Raw genomic sequence first — 27,872 nt, 5'->3', positions numbered from 1 at the left:
AAAGTCCAGGTTAATGTACATTAGGGTTCACTCTTGGTGTTCGCACTCAATGGATTTTGACAAATATGTGATGACCTGTATACACCATTAAGTTTCACTATCATAAAAATCCTCTTTATTCCACCCATTCTTTCCTCTCTCCCCACAACTCAGTCTTTTTATACTCTGTCTCCCTAGTTTTGCCTTTTTCATAATGTCATATGGTTATTTAGCCTTCTCAGATTGACTTCTTTCACTTAGTAATATGAATTTAAGTTCCCCCCAAGTCTTTTCATGGCTTGGTAACTCGTTTGAGTGCTAAATAATATTCCACTGTCTGGATACCACAGTTTATCCACTCACCTAATGAAATCTTAGTTGCTTCCAAGTTTTGGCAATTATGAATAAAGCTCCTATAAACATCCATGTGCAAGTTTTTAATGTGGACATAAATTTTCAGCTCCTTTGGGTAAATAGCAAGATGCACAATTCCTGGATGATACGGTTAAGAATGTTTAATTTTGTAAGAAATTGCCAAAGTGTCTTCCAAAGTGGCTGTACCATTTTGCAATCCCATCAGCAAAGAATGAGCATTCCCATTGCGCCACACTTTCACCAGCATCCGGTGGGTTTTTTTGGATTTTGGCCAAATAGGTGTGTAGTAGTATCTCATTGATGTTTTAATTTAGACAAACCTAGTTTTTAAACAACTACTCACTTTTCCTCTGTGGTTTTGGGGTCTCTTATTTTAAAATTTTGCACAGTAAGTTATGAGCAGGTAATTCATTTTTTATTGTTAGGAACAGTCTTATCTACAAATATTTCTTAAGACTAACTTTCTGGGGGCGCCTGGGTGGCTCAGTCAGTTAAGCATCCAACTCTTGATCTTGGCTCAGGTCATGATCTCAGGGTCGTGGGTGCAGAGTCGGTTTCAGATTCTCTCTCCCTCTCCCTTGCCTCTCCCTATGCTCTTGTGCTCTCTCTAAATAAGATCTTAAAAAAAAAAAAAAAGACTAACTTTCTTTTTTTCCCTTTTAAATGTAGGTAAATGCAGAGGGGACGCCAGAGGAAGTTTTTCTTCAACTCTGCACAGCTATTGACTCTATTTTCTGAAGGCAAAAAAGCATGTGCATTAAGGAGAGTGGAGACAGAAAAAAATATTAAAAGGTTCATCCCTTAACACAGTATGTTTCAAGTTAAACCTTTAGTGCTCCCCGCCGCCGCCCCAATCCTAACATTGCTGTTCGCTGCCCAACTCGACCTTCCTGAGAGGTGTCTGGAAATCATGCATGATGTATTTCGTATGCTCCACCTCTTCTCCCTCACCCCACAGCTGCCCGCCCCCTGGCACGCACACTGCTCTGCGGTCCCGGCCGCGCCCCCGAGCTGCTGGTGTGGAAGCAGCAGTGAGTGCTGGCATGCGCCGGTGGTGCCCCCAGGACTCGCAGCAGTCTGTCTGGTTTCCCTCTGTCAAGTAGGGGATTGGCGCCCCTAACCCCGCAGCACATTTCCCTTCCTCATCCCGACACTGACATGCCGTTGCCTGATGAAGGCCCTTCATCTGAGGGGCAGGCCTAGGCATCTCCTCAAGTCTCATCCACTAGCAGTAGCTCAGAGCCAGAGACTGGGCTGACAACTCCAATTGTTGATAAGAAATGTGATTAAATTTGATAAGAGATAATACAGTGTGAAATTGTATAGCTTTCCCGAGACAGTAAAACCCAGACTAGTCACCAATAACAAATGTGTCCGTTCATTTTTTGGAAACTGGCTACTTGGACTGCTGTCATAATGGCTAAGAAAACAAACTGGATAAATTGTCTAACCTGATCGCTTTTATACCTGGTGGTGCATTTCAGCAATGATAAATTAATACCAATGATCAATCATAACTTTAAAGCATGAGGTGATTTGTTACTGCATTCACTGGACTAATGTCAGCTTACAGTTTTGATTTCACATGATCACCTATTTACTTATTGTTACTGCCAAGCAAGTAAGAAATAAAGTAACAGTAACCAAACTGATGTGGGTAGGAGAGGCATGTCAGTACATGATGTTTAACAGATCCCAGAGCTACATTCGTTTCATACAGGCCTTCAACAGGGCTGTGCAAACCTTATCATATCCATATGTAAAACTGTGTTTTCCTTGCTTCAAACCAGTGAAGTTTGGGTTCTCTTTTGTGCTATCAGTTGCCAAATCAGAGCTTCTTATATATTCTACTGGAATAATTGCATCTTCCATTCAGTCATTACAAAAGACCATAGTTTCAGTTTGCATGACTTTTTTCCCCTTCAATGGTTGTGCTGGTAAGGATCCAATTCTGGGACAGAACTGTATTTTTAAAGTCATTTTTTTTCTTTTGAAATGGATATGTACAAATAAAATAAATGGAACACAACAAAACTCTTTTTCTATTTATTTGTAACTCACATCATTCTGGAAAGCACTTGAAGCCTTATTCCAAACAGAATTAGAAGCAAACACAGTAATAGTTGAAATTTAGGATATGCTCATATGGTTTTAATTTTGGCCATAGATCAGTTTTGAGCTATTACAGAGAGAATTCTCAGTGTACTCATGATACATGGTAATTTTTGTATTTCCTTTTGCTCTAGCAGTCATTCTTAAACAGAAATGTCAGTGTTTGCTAAAGAAAAAATTAAGCTTCTTTGGTTACAATTATGCCTCTATTACAAAAAGGGGCATGTTCCTACAACTCACACAGTTGTCAAATGCTTCATTACTACCCCAGCTGTCACACTCTCTATAAGGGGGCACAAGGAGCATTTCAGCAAATGAGAGAGAGTTAGAGGATGAAAATTATCACTTACGCCAAAAACACAAAATGACTCTTTGTAGGGATTAACATTCTTTAAACACATACCACATACTGGCAAACACAGTCCATGCCTACCACAGCTCTGACAGCTTCAGGAAGGGAAATGAGATGGCAGGGCAGCAGACAGGGCCAGCCATGGCTTTTATGGCTGTAGCTGGCTGCCCACTTGAAAAAAAAAAACCAACCAACCAACCAGCAGGGGTAAATGGCTTAGATTGCTAAAACATGTTACTGATGTGGATGGCTTGAAATAACATCACTACTTTAAAGTCACAGGATTTTAAAGCAGGAAAGGATCTCAGAGGTGTTTGCCTAGCAAAAGACCTTGTGTGTATGGAAATAAGACATCAGAACACAATCCAAACTCCTTTACAGTGGTCCACATTCAAGGCCTCACCTGCTCTGGCCCTGTAACTTTGTATCACCCCATCAACTATACTCTCCTCTTGCTCATTTGGCTCAAGCTACCTGGCCCTCTTAATGTTGCCTGAACAAGCCAAGCTCTGTGCTCCATCAGGACCCTTGTTGCTATCCTTCTGCCTCTTCCACCAGGTTATCTACAAGCTAATTCCTTCACTCCGTCCAGGTCTCTGTTCAAATTTACACTCGTCATCAAGACATTCTTTGATTATTCCATCTAAAAATGACAGACGGGTCTCCATTCTTCCATCATTTTTCTTTAAGCGTTATTTTTCTTCACGGCATTTATCTCTGCTTAACTTTACGTAGTATTTCATATGTACTTGTTTACTGCTATTCTGCTGCATTAGACTATAAGCTCTATAAAGGCAAAGCTTTATATCCTCAGTCCCACACATAGCAATTTTTGAGAGCTAACATTTAAATCCTCTGAACCTTCGTTACTTCCCTGTAGAGATCATAATAATAAGCACCCTCATAGAGGAGTTGTGAGGATTAAACAAGTTAATTATACCTCTATATCATTTACTAGTTCCTACTGTTCAATAAAAGGTGGTTTTTAGTCAACATTTATTGAGTGCGCCTCACAATTGGGACTGGGACCCAGAATTTCCACTCTAGTGTCCTTTCACTCTAAAAACATGGCAGAGAATCAAGATATATGGCCTAGCTGGGGATCCAGAGAGAAGTATAATCTCAGTCGCCCAAGGTGGAACCACATCCTCCAGAAGAGACAGGATGCAATTCTTCAGTCCTCTCAGAGCCCTGGAAAGATCCTCTGAGGCAGGCCCTCTAAGGGCCCCACATGGGCACTCACAGACACACTCAGACATAAGTGGTCTCTCTCTCCTACCTTCCTGGAAAAAAAATGTAACTCATGGAAACACTGATCATACTACCAATAAATATTTACTGAAAATCTACTAAGAGCTAGGCAGGCCATAGGGATACAGACAGACATGGATGGATGGTCTCTGTCCTCATGGAGCTAAATGTGATACCACTCTCAAAAACCCATTTAATCGGCTACATGAGAAGTTTAAAAAAAAAAAGAAGTCATGGGGGGGATCATATCAACAGAAGCGTATTTCATAAGGTTAAGAAATAAAGACACTTAATAACCTAAAAATGACAATGCCTCCATAATCTTTGTGGGGAAAAAAACTACCTGTTATTTGGAGACTTCCAGTACACCTAGAGCAACGGCTTTCAAACTCTGTTACCCACATTAAAAAAACAGTTTACACAGCATGCCACAGTTACAACTAAAAAAGGAATTTCACAAAACAGTATTTATCCTTACTACCTGTGATATACTATTTTCTTAAAAAAAAAAAAAAAAAAAGAGTTCTTCATATCTCAGTATATAATTGTTCTGTAATGTAATTTAAACAAAAGGGGAACTGGATAAGGCATACTATTAGGTTAAGTGAGAGGCACCAAACATGCATGGAAACAAATTGTCTCAGACAGGAGACTTTGCCTAAAGCCTCACGATCACATGTTTGCTGTCAAATCAGAATATGTAAATTCTATGTACGTGTGGTTTTCTAACTCACCATGGCCGACGATTTCAGTGCTTTTCCCCCATCCACAGATCTGCTTCTCTATTCTGTGCTAAGGTTTGTAACTCTAGGAGCCACACCACACCAGAAAAAAAGACTGAAAAGCAACCCCTGCTCACTTCCACCTGCAACACCTTAGAGACGCCTGACACAAAGGGAATATTCCTGCTCCAGAAATTGGGTAGTGACTCTGGAGCAATCTGTTTAGGTTAAACTTTACTAACTATATGACCCCGAGCAAGTTATTTAACCTCTCTGGCTAGATCTCCTCATATGAGAACAGGATAATCAACACACCTTTCTCCTAAGGTGGTGAGAATTAAATCTGCTATCATGTGCTTGCTTGGCACATAGTAGGCACGTCATTAGTATTTGCTATTATTACTAGTGCACACCACACCAATCAAAACCTCTTCTGCCTCAACCTCAGAGCAGTGGTTTTAGGTGTCATGCAAAGTTCCTTCAGTTCTTAGCAAATAACTTGAACATATCTCAGGAAATACATCTGACCTACTAAATACCACTTAATATACAATGCTTTTAACAAGTCAGTCTATGTTGTCTCTTAAAGGCAATACTTCCTTATAGGAGATGGAAGGACTACTTGCAAAAGACAGCCTTGCCCATTCTTCCAGTCCGCCAATTAAAATGACAACACCACATACACATTACTACTACTATGCCCTTTAGAGCATTTAAAAGCCAGGAGGACTATATGCTTGGAGCTGAAAATGCAAAATAAACAGATCTTTACTCAAGCAGAAAGTAATGCTCTTTGCCACTCAAAATTCTCAAAATCTCTGCCCTTGAAAAATACATTTTAAGTAGATTTATTTAGTGTATTGTTTAGATCAGAACTGTATCACACACAGCCCTCTTCCAAAGCATACTTTATACTTTATGGGACTTTTTGAATGGACCTGAATGGCTCTCCAAAACCAATTGGTATTATTTCTATAAAACACAAGTTTCCATCAAGTGCTGCTGTCTTGCTACAAGTTGAAGGTAGAACTCCTGGCATATTCACTTAACATTTAATATCAGAATGCCCCAATGTTAACAATTCCCTCTTCTCCCAACTAGTAATTCCAGAGTGAGAGGTTAAGTCCATTTCCTGTTCTGATGCAATATATTTTATCAGCATCATCAGTAATCTTTAATCAATATATTATTTTAAAACCCTCATATTTCTATATTTAAAATATTATATTACTTTTTTCAATTAAAAAAATTCAAGGTATGATTTTAGTACCTCACAACATATTGAAGGACTAGTAAATAATGTCCCCTTGATTTAAAATTGGAAAAAACTCTAAAAATAAAGTGAGTATTAATATTTAATCTTAGAATATTTATTCATCTCTTCCAATAGTCAATAATAATTGTCAGTGCATACAGTGATCTTCAAAAACCATCTGTTTAAACACATGAGGGGGGGCTTACTTTCATCCAAAAGAATAAAATTTTTCAGCCTAAGTATAGTTTTCACATCTGGACATTAATAATAGCATTCTTCTTTAACCATGGTGTGTGTTCTTTTTGTAACCCAGTTTAATTTAGTGTCTCAGCACACACTGAGTGAAAACATAACCACCTTTCCAGAGCTTCTCACATTCAACCCATTTCCATAATACTATAGTCCTTACTCTTTTTTTAAAGGACAAAAAGGTAAAGCAACCCCTTAAAAAGAATTTTTTTTTTGTTTTAACACTAGTAAAAAAAAAACTCCAAAATCTAACCAAAAGGAACTCACAACAAGCATTCTATAATATAAACAGACAGTATCCACATAGTTTATTTCTCACAGTTCTCCTGACAAATGAACATTATTCAAGAACATACTGTATACACAGATAAGAAGAAACATACAAAATGTTTTAAATGATGCACAACAAAATCCAGCAGTATAAAAGAATGCATGTGAACTCTTGCTCACTGCGCAGACTAAATTTAATCACTTGTTTAAATAGTAATAAAAATACAATCTTTTATGGATCTTGTGCAGACTACAAAAGAGGGAAATTATTACCATATATATGATTTTTATATTAGGCAGTTTTCTTTGATGAGTTGCACTGACAACTCCAAATACAGAGGCAGAAGGCTGTGTATTTTGAAGGAATTAATGTTGTGAATTAGAGACTTTACACAGTTACTAGCACTGGCACTTTTCACCATAGTTTGTACACATCACATGATCATCTTATATAACATTACATTTAAAAAATATATCTGAGTGACAATTGTATAACATTCACACACCATGAGCTGGTCAAGGAAGCAATGCCACAGCGGCCTCCTGTAGTGCTTCGCTGTTGGTAAGAAGGACAGTTCATTGTGGTTAAAAGAAATTAGACATCAATATGGTTAAGCAGCTCCGATTTACTAAAGGCCATCAGTGGCCACCACTGGGACAGTGAGTTCTTTTTAAGTGTATATCCTAGAAGCAAATACCATCATTGGTTAAAACTTTGTCTAAGAAGTCAGCTTCTGTGCCGAAAACTATTTTCACAAAACTGAAAGCTACTAAACTGTTTTAAGATAAATACTTTGTCTTCTCATTATCCTATTTATGACCGAGTTCTTTGAAACCTTTGGAATTTACTCTCTTTAATGTGTGCTCTCGTTTCCATCTCACCCATTTAAGGATCACCACCTAAAAGGCTTTAGGGTGGTGGTGAGAAATTCACCAGGGAAACCCTTTGCTCACCAGGAATGTTCAGCTGCTGAACACTGATCTAGAGCCACAACGGTGCAGAGCTGGACTTGACGAGAACACTCAGGAAGCTGTCATGCTGTGAGTGTCATTTCAGGGAAAGCAGAGAATCTTTCCAAACTGTGCACATAATTCACAATGATACCATTGCTATGTGTTGAAGAGGACTAGTATATGATGTTCTCTTCCATGTCATCTGTTTGCTGGAAAGTAGTTTGGGTCAAGGTAATTATAACTGGTGCCCTGTGACACACAGTAGTCTCTGTCTAAGAATGTCTCTGACCTATAAACAGGTTCTAACTGGTGATCTTCCTTGTGAATATCTGTTTCATGTAGGCTGCAAAGAAAAAAAAAACACACACACACACATATCATTACATGGCATTGGATGCATTTTTGTCTAGACATTACAAAACTTCCTCACAGCTCTACCTATTCAAATCCATTAATCTATCAAAATCTCTAATGGAAAGTTACTTGAGATGTGGTATAATTAAAATTTCTTAATTGCCTAGAACAACAAAGTTTAATTCACTAAGTGTGGTCATTCTCTAAGTAGTTTGGAAATCAAATTCACTAGTGGCTGTGAAGCTCTTTACTTGTCAAAATGTGAGACCTACAATGAAGAAAACACTTACCAGTCTGAACAAGAATCACAGAAATCCAACGACATTTCTGGAGGACAATCCTGGCAGTGCCACCGAACACCCTGGATAGGTTCTATGCCACAGTTATCACACTGTAAAAGTTTCAGAGAGAAAAAATATTAAGCTACACACATTGGGGATGCCTGGGTGGCTCAGTTGTTAAGCGTCTGCCTTCGGCTCAGGTCATGATCCCAGGGTCCTGGGATCGAGCCCCGCGTTGGGCTCCCTGCTCTGCGGGAAGCCTGCTTCTCCCTCTCCCTCTGCCCTTCCCCTCCCCACCCCGTTCATGCTCTCTCTCGTTCTCTCTCAAATAAATAAAATCTTTAAAAAAATAAACAATAAAAATCATTTGTGGACAATTAGAAAAATTTGAAAATAACTTGGTTATTATTTTCATTATATATATATATATTTAATTCTCTTAAATGTGTTGATAATATTGTGACTATATCAACATTTATGGTGAATATCACAATGTCTGCAACTAATTTTCAAGGCATTCAGAAAAAATACACATACTCACAAATAGTTATATGAAGCAAATATGGCAAAATAGGAACAATTGTTGAATCAAGAGAATGAATATACAAGTGTTCATATTGTATTATTCTTTCAACCTTTCTGGATATTCGGAAAATAAATTTAAATATAAAATTAAGGGAAAATTTAAAAGTTACATTTGAAGTCATATAATTCCATTTAAAGTAATATAATTAGGGGCGCCTGGGTGGCTCAGTCGTTAAGCGTCTGCCTTCGGCTCAGGTCATGATCCCAGGATCCTGGGATCGAGCCCCGCATCGGGCTCCCTGCTCTGCGGGAAGCCTGCTTCTCCCTCTCCCACTCCCCCCGCTTGTGTTCCCTCTCTTGCTGTGTCTCTCTCTGTCAAATAAATAAATAAAATCTTTAAAAAATAAATAAATAAAATAAATAAAAAATTTTAAAAAGCTACACACACTGTTCCAAAACCTTTTTTTCCTGATGGGAAACACACAATGTGCACAAAAACATCCTCTCCTCTCCCCATGCACTAGACAGCAGTGTAACACGAAAATCGTTGTAAGTCAGATACAATTTCTAGCAAACTAGCCGAAATTCCATCCGTTCAAGATGCAAGTACAGGTGGGTGAGAGGTACATTATAATAAACTAGGGATAACCTTGAATATGCTTTAATGTACTTTTTGGAATTTTTTATTTTAATTCCAGTATAGTTACATACAGTGTTTTATTAGTTTCAGGTATACAATATAGTGATGCAACAATTCTGTACATTATTCAGTGCTCATCATGAGAAGTGTACTCTTTAATTCACTTTTTAAAATTTTAAGTAATCACCTGCAAATTTGGACACCTGATTATTAATAACTGTTTACCTTAAATGGACCTCAGACCAGTGTATGACGACTGTGATTGAAAACCACTGACTCAATACCACAGTTAAAACTATACAAATAAATTACAGAACTATTGAACAAGCTATCACTAAGTGAACCCAGGTAAACACAAATCCTCTCTACACTTTTATCTTACCGAATTACTCTCCAAAGCCTGAAGGATCTGAATAACCAATGCCCATCATAAAGAAAAGGCAGATCTAGCTTCTTCCCAGTGTGGTGGCATCCTGGTAGCCCTCAGTCTCTCCTGGGTGATTTTGGAAATAAATCTCATTTCTAGTTTCTTTGATCATCAGGCCAACTAGAGTGGCCGACAGATTAGTAAACAAGCCACAGCTGGGTCTTACAGCAAAATTTTGAGAAGTGGAGCGTTTCCTCTGGAAAGGCCAGAGATAACAACTGGGAAAATTTCTAATGGAGAAGCAGGGTTATGGAAAGACCAGGAGGAAAAATCATTTAATATAGTCTGGCTAATGGCCATACTAGAGGTTCAGAGGTATAATAATTTTAAGTTTCTGTGTATCAGTCACAGCACATATCAGTATGTTTATGTAACCACTACCAGCAACTCTATATAGTTCCTGGTCTCATTTTAGAAATGCTTCCTCCAATCTCACCAAATACAATCAATTCTAAAGCCCAAAGTGTTCTCAAACTTGTCAATCTCTCTCGATTTCCACAGCCACCAATCAAGCCTGGGACATTCTCATCTTTTGTCTAAATTACCAAAAGAGTCTCTAACCAGTCTCCCTGCCTCCAGCCTTGTCTTCTTATCCATTCTCCATACTAAGTCCAGAATGATCTTCTTCTCCATCACTTAATTTTTTTTTCAATTACATAAATAACATACATGAATACATTACTGTTTATAGAATTTAACAATATAGTATTCAGAAATTATCCACTCTAACCCCCCTGCCTTCCCAAAGATTATCAATACTAATAGTATAAATAATAGGAATGATTTTTCTATAGTGCAAATTTCATATTACTCTCTGCTTAAACTCCTTCAATGATTCCCCAAGCTTTAAGGGAAGTTTAAACTCCTCAGCAAATTTCCAAGGCACCTCAATAGCCTCACTACTCTCCAGTATGTTCTCTAGTCATAGTCAACTATTTTACTAACTTAACTAAATTCCTTATGAGATGAAAACAGAATAAGGACAGAAACTGAGTCCATCTTGTTTACTACTGAATCCCTAGCACTTAAGCAAAGTGCCTGGAACATAATGAGTATTTCAAAATTTGCTGGAATGAATGGATGTACTTCTACTAGCCTGGAAGGGGAAAAGAAATTTCTCATCTATGAACAACAACAAAAAGAGAAATAGCTCTGATGGATGAAAGGATAAAGAAAATATCACACATACACAATGGAATATTATTCAGCCATAAAACAGAAAGAAATCCTGCCATTTGTGACAACATGGATGAGAGAGTAGAGGACATTATGCTAAGTAAAAGAAACCACAGAGAAAGGAACAAGTGCTATACGATCTCACATATATATGAAAACAAAAACCCCAAAACTCATAGAAGCAGAGAGTAGAATGGTGGTTGCCAGGGGCTGGGAGGTGGGAGAAATGGGGAGATGTAAGTCAAATGATAAAAATTTTCAATTATAAGTAAGTTCTGGAGATGTAACGTACAGCATGGGATTAAATAATACAGTACTGTAGACTTGGAATTTGCTAAGAGAGTCCATCACAAGTGCTGTCACCACACACATACAAAAAGGGTATCTATGTGAGGTGATGTTTTTGTACTTTAAAATTGTGTATACCTTAAATATACACAATTTTTGTCAGTTATATCTCAGTAAAGGCGGGAGTAAGAAAGAGAAACAGCTAGACAAAAACATCTCATATTTTATCTCAAAATACAGATGTCTGTATGTTTGTCTTCGTTCCATTGAATCATAAACCTATTAACGTCAGTACCTGTAGCACACTATAAGTTAAATGAACAGGACTAGAACTAAACTTACTTTTATCTGTGTGCTGCGAAGTCTGGAATTTAAAGCTCCAGAAATTACCTTAAATATCTCTTATCACCCTTTCAAAAATTGAATAAACAGTAAAATTTACCTTGAAGCCCACATGTTGTACAAATCCACTTTCAGCTTGCATCTGCTGGAGTTTCTGCTTCTTTAACTTTTTAAACTGTAATAGTTCCTTATATTCAGGTAAATTCCTATACATGATAGGAATACTTTCTTCATCCTAATAAAGAATAAAAGAGAAAACAAAAATGTTTGATAATTAAAATGAACTAAGTATAAGAAATACTGACACAGGGACGCCTGGGTGGCTCAGTCGTTAAGCATCTGCCTTCGGCTCAGGTCATGATCCCAGGGTCCTGGGATGGAGCCCCACACTGGGTTCCCTGCTCCATGGGGGGCCTGCTTCTCCCTCTCCCTCTGCCTGCTGCTCTCCCTGCTTCTTCTCTCTCTGTCAAATAAATAAATAAAATCTTTAAAAAATAGTAATAAAATCTTTCAAATTGCTCCTCTAGAGTATCCTCTCCTTCCTCAAGCCCCACAATGGCTTAAAATCTCCCAATGGCTTCCTGTCTACAGAGACAAGTCCAAAGTCCTCAGCTAACAAAAGATTCTTTACAACCTCACACTTCACCTACTTCATCTCACACTATCTTTCACCCATTTCAAATTCTTGTCAATTAAAGATGTTAAATTATAGCTACTGCCTTCCTATGTCAGCACAGAGAATGACAAAATAAGTAATGTAATAAATATGTAACACTAATAAATATAATGTGGCCTAACTAAATAATGGGGTAAGAAATTTTATAATGAAATTTATTAAATTCAGATATATTTTAAGCTATTACAGAGTAAAAATGCTGCCAAATTTTTTAATTTGCATTTTAGGTCTAAGGATACTATTAAATTTGGTCAACAAGACTAAGAAAAGTTAAATCACCTCACAACCAGCAGGATGGCTACTATCAAAAGAAAAAAAAAAAAAAAAAAACAGAAAATAACAAGTGTTGGCAAGGATGTAGAGAAACTGAAACCCTTGTGCACTGCTGGTGAGTAAGTAAATTGTTGCGGCCACTGCAGAGAACAGTATGGCGGGTCCTCAAAAATTGAACGTAGAATTAACATGTGGATCCAGCAATTTCACTTCTGGGTATATACCCAAAAGAACTGAATGCAGGGACTCGAACAGGTATTTGTACACCTATGTTCATGGTAGGATTATTCACAATAGCCAAAAGGTGAAAGCAAACCATGTCCACTGACAGATGAACCAATAAACAAAATGTGGTATATACATACCACGAAATATTATTCAGCTTTAAAAAGGAACGAAATAGTTATACATGTTATAAGATGGATGAATCTTGAATACATTATGTTAAGAGATATAAGCCAGTCAAGAAAGGGCAAAACCTGCATGATTCCACTTATATGAGGTACCCAGAGTAGCCAAATTCATAGAAACAAAGTAGAATGGTAGCTGCCAGGGGCTGGAAGCAGGAGGCAATGGGGAGATGCTGTTAAATGGTTCAGAGTTTCAGTTTTCCAGGAATTAAAGAGTTCTGGGGATTGGTTGCACAAAAATGTGAATGTAGAGGCGCCTGGGTGGCTCAGTAGGTTAAGCGGCTGCCTTCAGCTCAGGTCATGATCCTGGGGTCCTGGGATCGAGCCCCATGTCCAGCTCCCTGCTCAGCGGAGAGCTTGCTTCTCCCTCTCCCTCTGCCTGCCACTCTGCCTACTTGTGCTATCTCTCTGTCAAATAAATAAATAAAATCTTTAAAAAAAAAAAATGTGAATGTACTTAACACTACTGATCTATACACTTAAAAACTAGTTAAGATGGTAAATTTAAGGTTATATGTATTTATCACAAAATTTTTTTTAAATACCCATAAACAGAGTTCCTTGTTATAATCAGTTTTCAAGTTTACTTAAAGAGGAAATACTACGACTAATTTCAAATGAGGCTAAAATGGTATACAGATTTTAAAACTGTATGGAAGTATATACATGTGATCATATTCTCTCTCTAGATATTGCTTTTCTTTTTTTTTTTTAATAAAGATTTTTATTTATTTATTTAACAGAGATAGAGAGAGAGAGAGAGCACAAGTAGGCAGAGTGGCAGACAGAGGGAGAGGGAGAAGCAGGCTCTGCCGAGCAGGGAGCCCGATGCGGGGCTCAGTCCCAGGACCCTGGGATCATGACCTGAGCCGAAGGCAGCCGCTTAACCGACTGAGCCACCCAGGTGCCCCTAGATATTGCTTTTCTGAAGAGAAACTGAAATCTGTAAATTTTACCACTAGTGGCTTCATGAATATACATTTGAATAATCAGAATGATTCAAACTGGTGCTCATTGAAAAATAAATTAAATCAACCAAACAAAAGTTGAATCAAATTCAATCTACTACATGTATTAATCTACCCTTCACCTGGCTAAATTTTGTTCATCCTTTAATGCCAACTTGACTAGCACTTCTTTAGAGTTCTTTCACTTAAACTCCAAATCTAAATAAAGTACTTCTTTTTTTTTAAAGTAGGCTCTGCACCCAGCATGGAGCCCAACATGGGACTTGAACTCACAACCCTGGGATTAAGACCTGAGCTTAAGATCAAGAGTTGGGGGCGCCTGGGTGGCTCAGTCGTTAAGCGTCTGCCTTCGGCTCAGGTCATGATCCCAGGGTCCTGGGATCGAGCCCCACATCGGGCTCCCTGCTCCGCGGGAAGCCTGCTTCTCCCTCTCCCACTCCCCCTGCTTGTGTTCCCTCTCTCGCTGTGTCTCTCTCTCTGTCAAAATAAATAAATAAAATCTTTAAAAAAAAAAAAAAAAGATCAAGAGTTGGATGCTTAACCAACTGCACCACCCAGGTGCCCCTCAATCATTTTAAAAATAAGAAAATAAGGGGAACAATCAAGCACTTATACTGCCTTTTCCATATGTACCTTCAGGTCATCAAATAGTTGATAAAGAGGGGGTTACTTCACAGAATATTTTATCAAAAAAATAATGAAGAAATGAAGGAATATCACTATTTTGTAACATCGAATGAATTAATGAACCCAGGCAATGATCAACAGCTATTATGTCAAAAAAAAAAAAAAAAAAAAAGACAAGCAGATTGATGAAAGTACACATGAAGTAGTCCTGCTCACCCTAACAAACAAATCTGGGTGGTGTGATCTGTTAAGAGTCTGACTCTTGGGGCACCTGGGTGGCTCAGTCAGTTAAGCGTCTGCCTTTGGCTCAGGTCATGACCTCGGGGTCCTGGGATAGAACCCTGCGACTGGCTCCCTGTTCAGAGGGGAGTCCGCTTCCCCCTCTTCCTCTGCCCTTCCCCTGGCTTGTACTCTCTCTCTCTCTCAAATAAATAAATAAACTCTTAAAAAAAAAAAAAAAAAGAGTCTGACTCTTGGTTTCGGCTCAGGTCGTGATCTCAGGGTCATGAGATCGAGCCCTGCATCAGGCTCCACAGTCAGCATGGAGTCTGCTTAAAAATCTCTCTGTCCCACTCTGCTCCTACTCCCTGTGTATGCTCGCTCGCTCTCTCAAATAAATCTTAAAAAAAAAAGCAAAAAACAAATCTGAATCTGGTCAGTCATCTAGACCTACTTTCAATTTACAGAAAATTCAGGGAGCAGAAAAACGGAACTTCTAAGTGACACCAATTATCTAGACCTACTATCAATTTACAGAAAATTCAGGCAACAGAAGACAGAATAACTGACACCAAGGAGAAGCAAACAAAATACACACAGTGGTAAATTCTAATGACCCAATTTTTCAACAAAAAAGTTTTAAGAGGAGAAAAGGGGGATGGGAAGGGAAGGAGGAAAGGAGGAAATCTATTGCAATTTATGACTGGGGAAACGTGAACTGAGCTTATGTTTGATCGTATAAACAATTACCTTTTTATAAACATGATAATAACTCTGTTATGTCTGAGACTTGCTCCAAAATAACCCAGGATGGATATGAGGTGGGTAAGAAGTATAGATGAAAATAAGATTGCAACAAGCTGACAACTACTGAAGTTGGATGATAGGTGCATGTGGGTTCATTGTACTACTCTATATTTGCATTTGTTTAAAAAATTTATTTTATTATACATATAATTCATTTTATTATTCTATTTTTTGCATGTTTTTAAGCTTCCTCTCATTTACATGTTATATATAAGTATATAATAATATATATTATTAATATATAACAATTTAGCAATGTACTGTTTTTGTTTTTAACAATATATTGTTTTTTAAAAAGCCCATAAATTTGCCTGGTAATTAAAAGAAACCAACATTCTCTGAAGGGTAGGAATAATTTAAAAATTCTGATGCTCTCATTCTGTACCCCTGATCTATATAACACATAAGATAAATATGATTTTATATAAATAGGTAACTTACTGATGCTTCTTCAATAGCAGTGTTCATGTGGCTATGAAAACAGGATCGGTCATCATCTTCATCCATATATACTGGTGGTTCATGGGAAGTCATGAAAGTGGAAGGTTTAAAGAGATGCTTATTAAGGGGGTGCTGTCGTCTGCTTGTTGAAGACTAAGTGAGAAAACAAATTTTTAATTGAGACACTGGATAATCATTCAAAGAATCAAAGATACTCAAATATAACTATTACTTCCCTCCAAGTCTATCTATTGAAAGGATTTCAGCTCTACCCTTCAGCATAGTCTTATGTGGTTGTTTTTCCTATATTACCTGGAATTTTAAAGCACAACTAGATTAAAAAAAAAAATGTAGGGGGAATATCCCAACAACAGTACAATGGATCACATGCTATCTAGCTTGTAATTGGATCCCCAGCATTGATCACACTCTTGATATTCAAATGCTGAGCACTCCTCTTACAGTCATCTTATAGAAGATCAGGGAAGATGAAGTAGCCTAAGCCAGATATATTTAAAGATGGAGGTTAAGTTTCTTGTTCAGGGTGCTGCAGTTAGATAGTGGTAGAACCAAGATTACAAACTAAGCCTGTGTGGGACCAAAGCCCTTACTCTCAAAAAACTGTACAGACTGCCTCTCTTCATAGACAGTGTAGCCACAAAGAGTAACCTCAGCTACAGGCAGAATCATCATTTCATCTGTTTCAAGATTCAAACTCTAACCGTGACAAAGAATCACTATGTCAGTGGGTGGGCTAGATCACTATAGTCGAAATACTAACCTAAAATTCAGTGCACCCAAAGGAGGGAACACATTTAAGTTTCTTTAGTATTCCTTTGTTATCATGACTAGTCTTAGCTGTGAAAATATAAGGTGCCCAACACACCTAAAGTTAACTTGGAAATTAACCATGAAAATTAGAGCTGTTAAATTAAATATTAAGGTTCCAACATTCCAAAGTTATAGGATGAACTCTACATATTTGATATAAGTGATGCTATATTTGGGGGGGGTGAATCCAAGATATTTAAATCAACTGACAAATTAAAACAAGCTTACAAAGCTTGGTAAAAAGATGAAAAACAAAACTTGTAAAACATGGAGCTGTAGAAACAATATTCCTAATGTAAAATCACTTAGTAAGGAAGCTTCAATAAGGATGGGTAACAGCATTAGATATGCTCTTATTTTCTTTCGTGAAGGGTGGCAGTGGTGGTGGAGAGGAAATATCAGGATGATTTACTAAGGACATGAAAGAGGCCAATTGTGTGCTTTAGTTTTTGCAATTAAAGCAAAAAATTGGCTACAATTTGATGCAGTGGTCTATGTAGGAAAACGATAATAGCTTTTTCACTGTAAAAAGCAGCAGAGAATAGTGGAAAAGGCCTGGGATCAGAATCAGAGGTCAGTGGTTCTCAGACTTAGCTTTATGACTGAACAACTGACTCCATTTACCTTAAGGCCACTTTGCTGTTTTTTTTTTTTTTAAGGCTGTATTTTTAAGTAATCTCTACACCTAACAAAGGGCTCGAACTCACAACCCTGCAATCAAGTCACATACTCTATCTACTGAGCCAGCCAGGTCCCCCAAGGCCTAGTTTTCTCATCTATAAAAATGCTGTAGGGGTGCCTGGGTGGCTTAGTTAACGGTTAAGTGTCCGACTCTTGCTTTCAGCTCAGGTCACAATCTCAGGATCATGGGGATCGACCCCCGCATTGGGCTCCATGCTGGGCATGGAACCTGCTTGGGATCCTCCCTCACCCCCTCCCCCTCTATGCCAACCTCCCTTCTTCCCTTCTCCCCCTTCTTAAAAAAAAAAAAAAAAAAAAGGATCTAGAGCAGTACCTGACATAAAGCATTCAATAATAATAATAAAAGCTAGCTATTAATACTATTATTAGTAAAGTGAAAGGGATAACACTACCTACACTTCTAGAATTGTAGTGAGGATTAAATAATGTATTTTAATAAATATTCCTATTTTTGGATTTATGTAGCATATCGAAAAACAGAAACTGATTATGTTTGTTGAAGAGTCAAACACCCTAAAATTTTTAACATCACAAAGGCCTTTCTGATATACATTCAATCTACATCTATCAAGTAGCACCCATTCATACAAACTAACCTATTCCTAAGAAAATAAAGAACATAAAGATCATTCAATTTCATGGAGTAGCAACAATGGAATTCTATCCTGTGTCCATGCCCAGTATAACAAAATGATTAGAGTAAGTCAGATTTTAAAAATACAACAACTTTGTTTTGATAAATGTATACACTTTTACATAGCAATTCTGACTTTGATAAGTTTAATCTAAGATCTAAAGTTTACTTTTCTATTTTCTTTTTACCTTTTTGGAGTATATATATAAGTTTGGTGTTCTGCCTGGGACTGGAATGCCAGCTTTAGTTAGTTTTATGAAATATTTCTGCACTCGGCTGGCAACCTAAGGAGATATGACAAGTCATTTAACATAATTACAAGACATGCAATACCGGAATAGTTTTTTTTTAAATTAAAATATACCTGTGTATCTTAATGAACGCTAATAATTTAAAATTTATCATAAATCTAGAAATAATTTTAAAGTGCCAACAAACACACTTATATTTTAAAATCTAGACAAAAAATCATTAAAATACAGGAAATGTGTTTGACTCCAAAGCTAAATACATATTTTCAACTAATGAATGCTCATGCTTATACTATTAAAAACACACCTATTAATCTCAATGGTAACGTGAAGAAGAAAACTGCTAGATTTTTTTTTTTTTTTTAAAGACAACCACAGAATACTTCCTAAGTATGTCACAAATCTATCAGCACAGTCTAACCAAAAAGTACACAACCTGGTGCACTCACTAAACATTCAACAGACACTAAGTACATTACATTCTTATTTTTCAGTAATGATTGAAGCAGAATTATCTCAAGTTGTTTCAGAAATCAACACAAAATATACAATGTTAAAAACAGAACAAAACAAAAAACCACATATTATAGCATTATGTAGCTAAAAATGATGTAGTAGATTTGCTGATGTTAGTGGCATTATCCTTCATTAAAAAACTATCAAAAACATGCCAACAATATGGGGCCATCTCCTCTATTACCTGTTTGGCTGTCCTATTGCCCAGTTCATCTGCTATCTTCTGCCAGCGTCGAGATTCTACTTCTTCAGGAGGGTATTTCAGGAGTAGCTGTTCAAGCTTTTTCTAAGACAAACCGAAGACCAAATTTAAGAAAGTTTAATACTGAGTTTCATAAATAAATACATTTACATAAATGAATAAATACATTCACACTTCTTTTTAAACTATCTCCCTCCCCAACTTTGGGGGTTAGGTCACTAGAAATCCTCATAGTAGGAAAAATTTCTAGTAAGGAATGTAAGACTTCACAGGAAAAATGAGATTAGAGAATAAACCTATGGAAAACCTTGTAAGATTTTCTATTCGCTTAAGCAAAAACACAGCACCCCCCAAAAAATTTTAATTAATAATACTTTACACATCTTAGTAATTTCCATTGACCATCTTTTCTTGCTAGACTATGTATGAGCTTGCTCCTATAGATTTGACAAAAACATCTAAATTCATTCGGATTTAGACAGAATATTTAAGAGACTTTTCCTTCCTTTGTGTGGTCTTCCATTCAAATACTTGATTTTTAAATTCTTACCTATCCCCTAAATTGTTCCACAGTTCTAAAGATGCAGAATAATCTGGATGCTTGAAATGAATTTCCTAAACCTTTTCATAAACACTGAACTCATTATAGCTCTGGGGTTAATCCTCATATGAAACAGAGATGTGTCTCAAACCTTACCCATGAATAATCCTAGCCATATGCCAAACCATAACAGAATACTCTGACGTGGCTTTGTCAGCTCCCCTCCATAACAAAAACAAGAACTCATTCTGAGGCACTGCTTTATTTGGCCCCAGGTTTTACTCTTCCAAAGCTGTATTACAAACACTTTATTCCACCCATTTCACTATCTTTTTCAATCCCCTTCCTATAACCCAGATTCCTTCTTTAAAACCCATCCCCAAACTGGAATTCGTATATTCTCAAAATCCAAAATTCTTGAAGTGTGATAAAAACTATATAGAAATAAGTTTAATATTTTCAGTTCTTAGTTAAGAGGGATCATCTACAACAATATACACTTAGTCATAATACTGACTCTAATCTGAATCTTTTTTCTTTAACATACACAATTTAGAAACATTACCTGTTCTTCAACAGTCCACAGTTGGTTAAATGTTTCAGGTTTGGTATCATCACAAAGGCGTCCTCTTATCATCTGCATATAAAATAGGGCCTCTGTCAAAAATAATAAAGACTACCATTTGACGTAGCGAAATAAAACACATATTGTGGGATTTTTTTTTTTTTTTAAGATTTTGTTTATTTATTTGAAAGAGAAAGAGAGAGCACAAGCAGGGGGAGCAGCACAGGGAGAGGGAGAAGCAGGCTCCCTACTGAGCAGGGGGCCCGACGTGGGGCTCAATCCCAGGACCGTGGGATCATGATCTGAGTTGAAGGCAGATGCTAAATCAACTAAGCCACCCAGGTGCCCCCATATTGTGGAATTTTTTATTAATTTCAAAATATTTTAGTAAATTATTTAATGTGTAATTTTTTTATTATTTACAAAATGTTTTCACATTCCTTTATTTAGTTTTTATACTCCTAGCAATCCTGTAATATGGATGACAGCAACTTCATCTTAAAGAAATGTTACTTTTCCATTCTGAACCCACATGTCTATTAAGGTTCATCTAACTACTAGTGGCAAGGCCAGGACTCAAATCCTGGTTAAATTACACTGCACAGACCTCTTATTTTTAGAATAAAGAGTACGTATCACACACTGTAAGGGGCATGTTACATGTACTACTCGTATCTTCACACAACTCTACAACACAGGTAATATTAATCACATTTCATATAAAAGGGAACTGCAGCTTCGAGGCTTTAATATAAATGACATCTGACATTCCACAGCTAGTAAGTGGTAGAGCTGGGATTCCAACTCAGATTTCTCTTAACATCAAAGTCCATGTCCCCACTATCTTCAGTGAAAGACTGCTTAAATTTTAAGAATACAAACCAGGAAATGTTAAAATATTTTGTCTATAGTTCAAATTTTCCTGCTCCAAAGCTTTATACTGTTTACCTGAGGACGACTGTTTGAGCCTTCAGGACCATCACTCAAAGGCAACATAGAATATGAAAGGGACTCTCCATCCTTCTTAGGATCTAAAGGACTTTTTGGTCTAGCAGGTAAACCTACTAAAAAGAAGACCATGTATAGGATTATTAAAGCAAGACTGCCAGATATTTCTCTATTTAAATTCTTATCATGTAATTTCTTACCTTTATCGAAAACAAGCTTAACTCTCCTAGTATGTCTTTTACGATTTTTAAATTCTCTTTCAAAGTTCCCAAGGCTATTGGTATATTGGTCCCATACAATCTCAGGCAATTGAACAACTCTCTGTGGATATGGAAGCCCTATATCAGCCTGGGAGAAAAAAAAATAAAGTGACAGTCTAAATTTAATTCAAAAAATTATCTACCATAGCCAAATTTTCAGAGGACTCCAAATCCAAATTACCATCAACCAGGCATTTCTGTTCACTGTTTAAATCCAAGAGCCAATAAAGTTAATATAGTCTAAACGTTAAATAGTAAAATGATAGCAAGTAGAGGAAGAATGAGTTAATAAGACAAAGCACTATTTTTAGATATAGCTCTAAAGCTGAACTATATAGACATATTATACTTTATCACTAATACACTTTAAACATAAATAACAAAACTAAGAAAGGTTTTATCTTTAAGAACAGCATATGAAATGTGTTTGACTGAAAAAGATGAGATCTGATACACAGAATTCATTTTATTTATTTATTTATTTATTTATTTATAAAAGATTTTATTTATTTATTTGACAGAGATAGATACAGCAAGAGAGGGAACACAAGCAGGGGGAGTGGGAGAGGGAGAAGCAGGCTTCCCGCTGAGCAGGAAGTCCGATGTGGGGCTCGATCCCAGGACCCTGGGATCATGACCCGAGCCGAAGGCAGACGCTTAACGACTGAGCCACTCAGGCGCCCTCAGAATTCATTTTAAATATACCCCCAAGTTCATGACTTATTCATAAAACAATGAATTATTTTCACTATATATAATTCTTATCACATACACAAAAATTATGACATCTTGAGAATCAAAACTACACATTTAATCTATTTGGAATTCAGTTACTTAACCAACTACCTTTAGAGAAGTCATTAGTTGTCATAATTACTAAAACCAGATCATTATAATCAAAATATCTTTTGACAGGGATTTGGTTTACATAGGTGTATGTTTTTTGTCAGAACTCATAGAACGGTACAATTAGAATTTCTGAATTTCACTGTGTGGAAATCTCACCTTAAAAAAGTTTTAAAAAAGATTAAAAGGTAATAATATGCATCCTGAAGTGTTTTGGTGTAAAGTGTTCATGTCTGCCACTTTGAAATTCATTCTTGAAATAAGATGGAATGAAGGATTGAGTCATACATGATAAAGCAAATATAGTAAAATGTTAATTGTAGAATCTAGCGGTGAATATGTGCGTGTTAACTATACAATACTTCCAATTCTTCTGTGTACTTAACATTTTCCATAGTAAAATGTTGAGAAAAACATCAGGTGATAAACTATGAAACTGGCAAGCAAAATCCTGTTTGACAGTTTTTTGTTTTTTTTTTTTTTATAAAGATTTTACTTATTGGGGCGCCTGGGTGGCTCAGTCGTTGAGCGTCTGCCTTCGGCTCAGGTCATGATCCCAGGGTCCTGGGATCGAGCCCCGCATCGGGCTCCCTGCTCTGCGGGAAGCCTGCTTCTCCCTCTCCCACTCCCACTGCTTATATTCCTGCTCTTGCTATCTCTCTCTCTCTCTCTCTGTGCCAAATAAATAAAATCTTAAAAAAAAAAAATGTTCCTTGCATTCTATATGCCAGTATATACCACAAGTTTCCTTAATGTCCACTAAAACAAACAGATCACATGTCAACAACTTAACTAATTCAGTAAACCTAAAAAATAAGTAAATTAAATACAGATGGTACCCAACTTATGATGGTTCAACTTATGATTTTTTGACTTTACAATGGTGCAAAAGTGACGCATGCAGTAGAAACCATGCTTCGGGTTTTGCATTGTGATCTCTCCCCAGGGTAGGGATATGCAGTACAATACTCTCTCGTGCTGCTGAGCAGTAGCAGCAAGCCACAGCACCCGGTCAGCCACGGGATCACAAGGATAGAAAATCTACACACTGACAGCTATTCTGTACCCGTACAACCACCCTCTTTTTGACTCTCAGTGTAGTATTCAATGAATTACATGAAATATTCTATACTTTTATTATAAAATAGGCTTTGTGTGAGATGATTTTGCCCAACTGTAGGTTAATGTTACGTGTTCTGAGAACCTTTATGGTGAGCTAGGCTAAGCTATGTGATGTTCAGTAGGTTAGCTGTATTAAATGCATTTCGACTTACAACTGGACAGGTTTATTGGGACATAACCCATCATAAGCTGAAATATCTGTATATATAAGTAAACACACACATACACAAAATGGAAAAATCAACTTCTAAATTAAATCCAGTAGAAAAATTTCTTTCCAAGGAACATGTCTTTCACAATTACTAAGTATCTAGATTTAATGTAATTCCATACATTTTGATTAAAAATTGTTAAGATGGCCAATATCACATCTCTGTTTCTGAGATAAAGTGAAAAGAAATTAAGTTCTTTTTTTTTTTTTTAAAGATTTTATTTATTCATTTGACAGAGAGAGAGACAGCGAGAGAGGGAACACAAGCAGGGGGAGTGGGAGAGGGAGAAGCAGGCTTCCCGCAGAGCAGGGAGCCCGAACCGAAGGCAGACGCCCAACGACTGAGCCACCCAGGCGTCCCGAAAAGAAATTAAGTTCTAAACTAAACCTGGAAATGGAGAACTAGCAAATAACCGACTGCATATAAATCTAGTAAAAAAGCCTAATTGCATCTTTTTTGCCCACCAGAGAACATGAATAAAGATCAAGGTTAATAATTTTTTTGCTAATATTAACTCTTCTATCACCATCTGTTTTAGTTGAATCAATTGTAAGTAACCACTATAAGTACTATATCTTTTTGCACTAGAAATGTTTAATAATGGCAATGCAGAATCAATAAACACCTAACTGGACTCAAGAGTACAGAGAGGGTAAATAGGGTCCTAAAAAGTTTAGAAGTCTTAGCAAATCAATATATAAATTCCATATTCATTATGATATGAGAAAGTAATGATTGCCAAGTAAATAATATAGCTAGAAAAATCCAAATAATAAATTAATACAACTAAATGAAACAAAGTCCCCAGGGCTGTTCCCTCAACACCTGGTAGACCACTTCTGTGACTCATTAAAAACTGGTAACTAATAACTATACTAAGTTATTGTTTTGTTTTTTAAGGTGGAGAAGTTTCTTTATCATAGTTTCTCAGTTTTAATGTTTTCACACAATGCTGATTAATATTATGCCTCTCAAATTTATTAAATTTGAGTCCCTAATTCAAGATACATACTACAGTATAAATACACATCTAGATTATCCATACTTACATACAAGAGAGTTATAAAAACATGAATCACTTTCAAATGATTTAACTGTTAAATACGAAAGTTCTGTTTTAAGGAAAAGAGAAAATTAAAAGGAATTTTTACACTAAAGTAAAGGACGTTACAAGGGCATTAAAATTTATACTTCCTCTTCATGGACTTGGCAACCATAACCTTAAAGACATTTGAAATAGTTTTTTGTTTTTATCACCAATGTTTTCTATCGCACTTCATGGAGAGTTACAAAAGTACCTCAAAACTAAAGCAGTTAATAAATCCTGAAGTATTTTTTCTTTTCGCTTTATTAATCCTTAAGTTGTGAAAGAAGAAGGAAAACCCTCTTTTCCTTTTTACCTAAGATGGGAAAGGTAACAGGAAAAGATCCTAAAAATGGCTAGGGAATGGGACATCAAGTTCCTAATATAAATATCCAATTAAACCTCTCGGCTATTTTCATTGGAGTATATTCTGTTCGGGGGCAGCGGGGGGCAGGGATGCTTAGGAAGGCAGTATCCTGCCTTCAGTAGTATGGTTAGTTTAGAAGGGAAAAAAATTAAACATTTAAAAAAGTACATACCCATATTAAAAGAATAAATCAAGTTATTACCGAATATATTTCAATAAATCTTAAAAAATGCTCAATATATACCTTCTTCTGGAGTTTCTCCACAAATCCAATGGGATTTTTTAGTGCTTCTTTCTGGTGTTTGCCTAAACTTTCAAGGTCTTGGACTGCTTGAGAACGTTGAGCTTCGAGTACAGCAATCGTCTGTAACAGTCTCTGATAACTACAGAGACAAAGAAAAATACCTCACTAAAATTTTCTAGTAACAACAATAAATAAAAACTGAGTTCAAGCCATGATCTACTATTAAGCCACACAGTCTTTTTAAAGTTACCTGAAAGAGTTTAGTAAAACATATTACTGGGAATAAATGAGGTCTTCCTGAGTTACGAAGTACCTAGTCAGAAAATATCAGTTAGAGAAAGCAAAGCCTTATTTCCCCATCCTAAGTTTTTAACTCTTGAACCTGAGTAAGTACAGAAAATTAGAAGGCATCTTGACTTTCCAACAAAGTCATTAAGAAACTGCTAAATAAAAAACAATAAAATCATAAGGTTTTAGCACTAGGAGGGATCAGCAAATTCAGCCCCTCTGTTGTATTCTGTTGGAATAAGGAATCTGAGGTACATTTTCTTGCCCAGAGTTAAGCCAACTGTACAATAATTAAGACATGATTTTAGGCGTCATGGTTCTCATTTGCTCTTTCTATTATACTTTCACTCTACAGGAAGTTTACTTTCCAAGCAATTCTTAAGTATTGAACATTTTTAAAGAAGAAAGGCCTTAAAGATACTTACTCCCTACCTACAAAGGTCTGTTTAGCACAACATATAATTTTACCCACACAAACCTACTATCTGCCATTATCCTGAAATCCACTATGGTACTAGTTAATTCTCTTCGTCTCTCTCTCTTTGATTCAGATTGTCCTGCCTCTCTAATGTCTATTTTCAAATATCAATGCACATATGGGAATATGTTAGCCCAAAAGTCCTGAATGTTCAAATACACTTTGCAAAAAGAATGAGAAAAAAAAAAAACAACAAGTCATTCCAAGTTTGCTTCAAAATAAGTGGTTAAGTCCTTAAATGTATAGGTAAAACACAATTTTTCTTTATGGCTTCAAATAAATTTCACTGCATTTCCCAACTAGACTGTAAACTCCATAATGGCAAACACATCTGAGTTCACTGTTTTGTTTATCCAGTGTGCAGCACACTTCCCAGGACAGAGATGATCGATAAATATTTTTGAATGAACAAATGAATAGACATGTCTTGTGCAATCAAAAAGTATACTGAATCTTTTAAGTTCAGAAGTCAGCAAACTAGCAGATATTTCAAAGGTAAAACAACGCAATTTTGAGGTTCACAGCCACAGCATAATTGCAACATGGCATTCTCTATCAGGACACTTCTCCAGCCCCTGCCTACAACATACCTATTCTTGCTCTTGAAATGTTAATAATTAAGGTAAAAACTAATAACACTGAAGGGTAAGACTCCTCTCAAGCGGGAGATACTTTATTTAAAAGTTAGAACATAATTGGAAAGCAGGAACCATAACAAGTCCCTCCTGGATAAGTTACAGAGGTTAAGTCTAAACCCACTTCCACGAAGCCCCCATTTGCTGTGAGGTATATGGAGTGCACAAACCCTGCTTGTGCTGGCTATTTCCATGAGGCAGGCTCACCGAGGCACAATGTTAGGATGATGGTAGTGAGCTAAGTACTAGAACCCATCCTCTCTACAATACTCTTGACTGGCATACTTCACCTCCAGAACTCCTTCCCCACTAGCTGAATAACCAAAGATTTGTCATGGTGTCCTTATAACTGATCTGTTTTAAGCAAGACTTACATATTTCTGTATCATTAATATAAAAATGAATATGAGTCTATTAAACTTGTAGCAAACTGCTGAAAGCACAATAACAATTAATAAGGAACAAGTAAGAACATAGTTATGGAAAAAATAAGCACAGGCTTGAAAAAAAGTGCTGTAGTCAGTTGTTGATGCTGGGAAGAAAGGCCTCTCTTTGAAACCAATAAACTGTAACAATTTTTACTGTATTTAAATTATTTTTTCAAAAGAGATGACAAAACAGAACTCTTCAAACTCTATTTGCTTCTCTTTAACCAAGATAAAATGATTAACAAATTGAAAGTCCCACAATAAACACTGGTAAAAGACTTAAAGTCTGGAATAAGTAAAAAGACTGTAAGAAAGTGGTAAACTCAAGTCTTCTAGACCAGCTAATTTGAATCATTTGAGTACTCTTTAGAGTCCTCAGAGATTTTTTTTTTTAAGATTTTATTTATTTATTTGACAGAGACAGAGACAGTGAGAGAGGGAACACAGCAGGGGGAGTGGGAGAGGGAGAAGCAGGCCCCCCATGGAGCAAGGAAGTCCGATGCGGGGCTCGATCCCAGGACCCTGGGATCATGACCTGAGCCGAAGGCAGACGCTTAACGACTGAGCCACCCAGGCGCCCCTAGAGTCCTCAGAGATTTTACCAGTAAGATTACCATATATATTCCTATGTAGAAATGGAAGCAATCATAAAAAACTAGGGTGACATCTAAAAAAACCAATATGATACAGTCAAATCTATTTTCAATCCCTCCCACCTACCCAACCACTTCACCTCCAAATGCAA

General features: G+C 36.7%; 2 protein-coding genes across 7 annotated transcripts in view; one reads left to right on the top strand and one right to left on the bottom strand.

Annotated features, from left to right (window-relative positions):
* AK5 (adenylate kinase 5) overlaps window positions 1-6,485 on the top strand; it is a 241,890-nt gene extending 235,405 nt beyond the window's left edge. For both annotated transcript variants that reach the window (XM_032425645.1, XM_032425635.1), the window contains exon 14: window positions 1,024-6,485. In XM_032425645.1, coding sequence (XP_032281536.1) covers window positions 1,024-1,092 — 69 coding nt within the window. In that variant the 3' untranslated portion in view covers window positions 1,093-6,485. The remainder of the gene's footprint in view (window positions 1-1,023) is intronic.
* Window positions 6,486-6,570: 85 nt separating this feature from the next.
* Window positions 6,571-27,872, bottom strand: part of ZZZ3 (zinc finger ZZ-type containing 3) — a 107,538-nt gene continuing 86,236 nt past the window's right edge. For 4 of the 5 annotated variants that reach the window (XM_032425593.1, XM_032425583.1, XM_032425602.1 and 1 more), the window contains 10 exons: window positions 25,299-25,437; window positions 21,364-21,511; window positions 21,164-21,279; window positions 20,216-20,287; window positions 19,092-19,193; window positions 18,329-18,424; window positions 15,974-16,126; window positions 11,653-11,787; window positions 8,164-8,264; window positions 6,571-7,862 (listed from right to left, as the gene is read on the bottom strand). In XM_032425593.1, coding sequence (XP_032281484.1) covers window positions 7,718-7,862; window positions 8,164-8,264; window positions 11,653-11,787; window positions 15,974-16,126; window positions 18,329-18,424; window positions 19,092-19,193; window positions 20,216-20,287; window positions 21,164-21,279; window positions 21,364-21,511; window positions 25,299-25,437 — 1,207 coding nt within the window. In that variant the 3' untranslated portion in view covers window positions 6,571-7,717. The remainder of the gene's footprint in view (window positions 7,863-8,163; window positions 8,265-11,652; window positions 11,788-15,973; window positions 16,127-18,328; window positions 18,425-19,091; window positions 19,194-20,215; window positions 20,288-21,163; window positions 21,280-21,363; window positions 21,512-25,298; window positions 25,438-27,872) is intronic. The other variant, XM_032425621.1, reaches the window with a different exon arrangement.

This window comes from Phoca vitulina, unplaced genomic scaffold (genome assembly GCF_004348235.1).
Source record: "Phoca vitulina isolate PV1807 unplaced genomic scaffold, GSC_HSeal_1.0 scaffold2, whole genome shotgun sequence".
Classification (NCBI taxonomy): Eukaryota; Metazoa; Chordata; class Mammalia; order Carnivora; family Phocidae; genus Phoca; species Phoca vitulina.
This window is presented reverse-complemented; position numbering and strand designations above follow the sequence as displayed.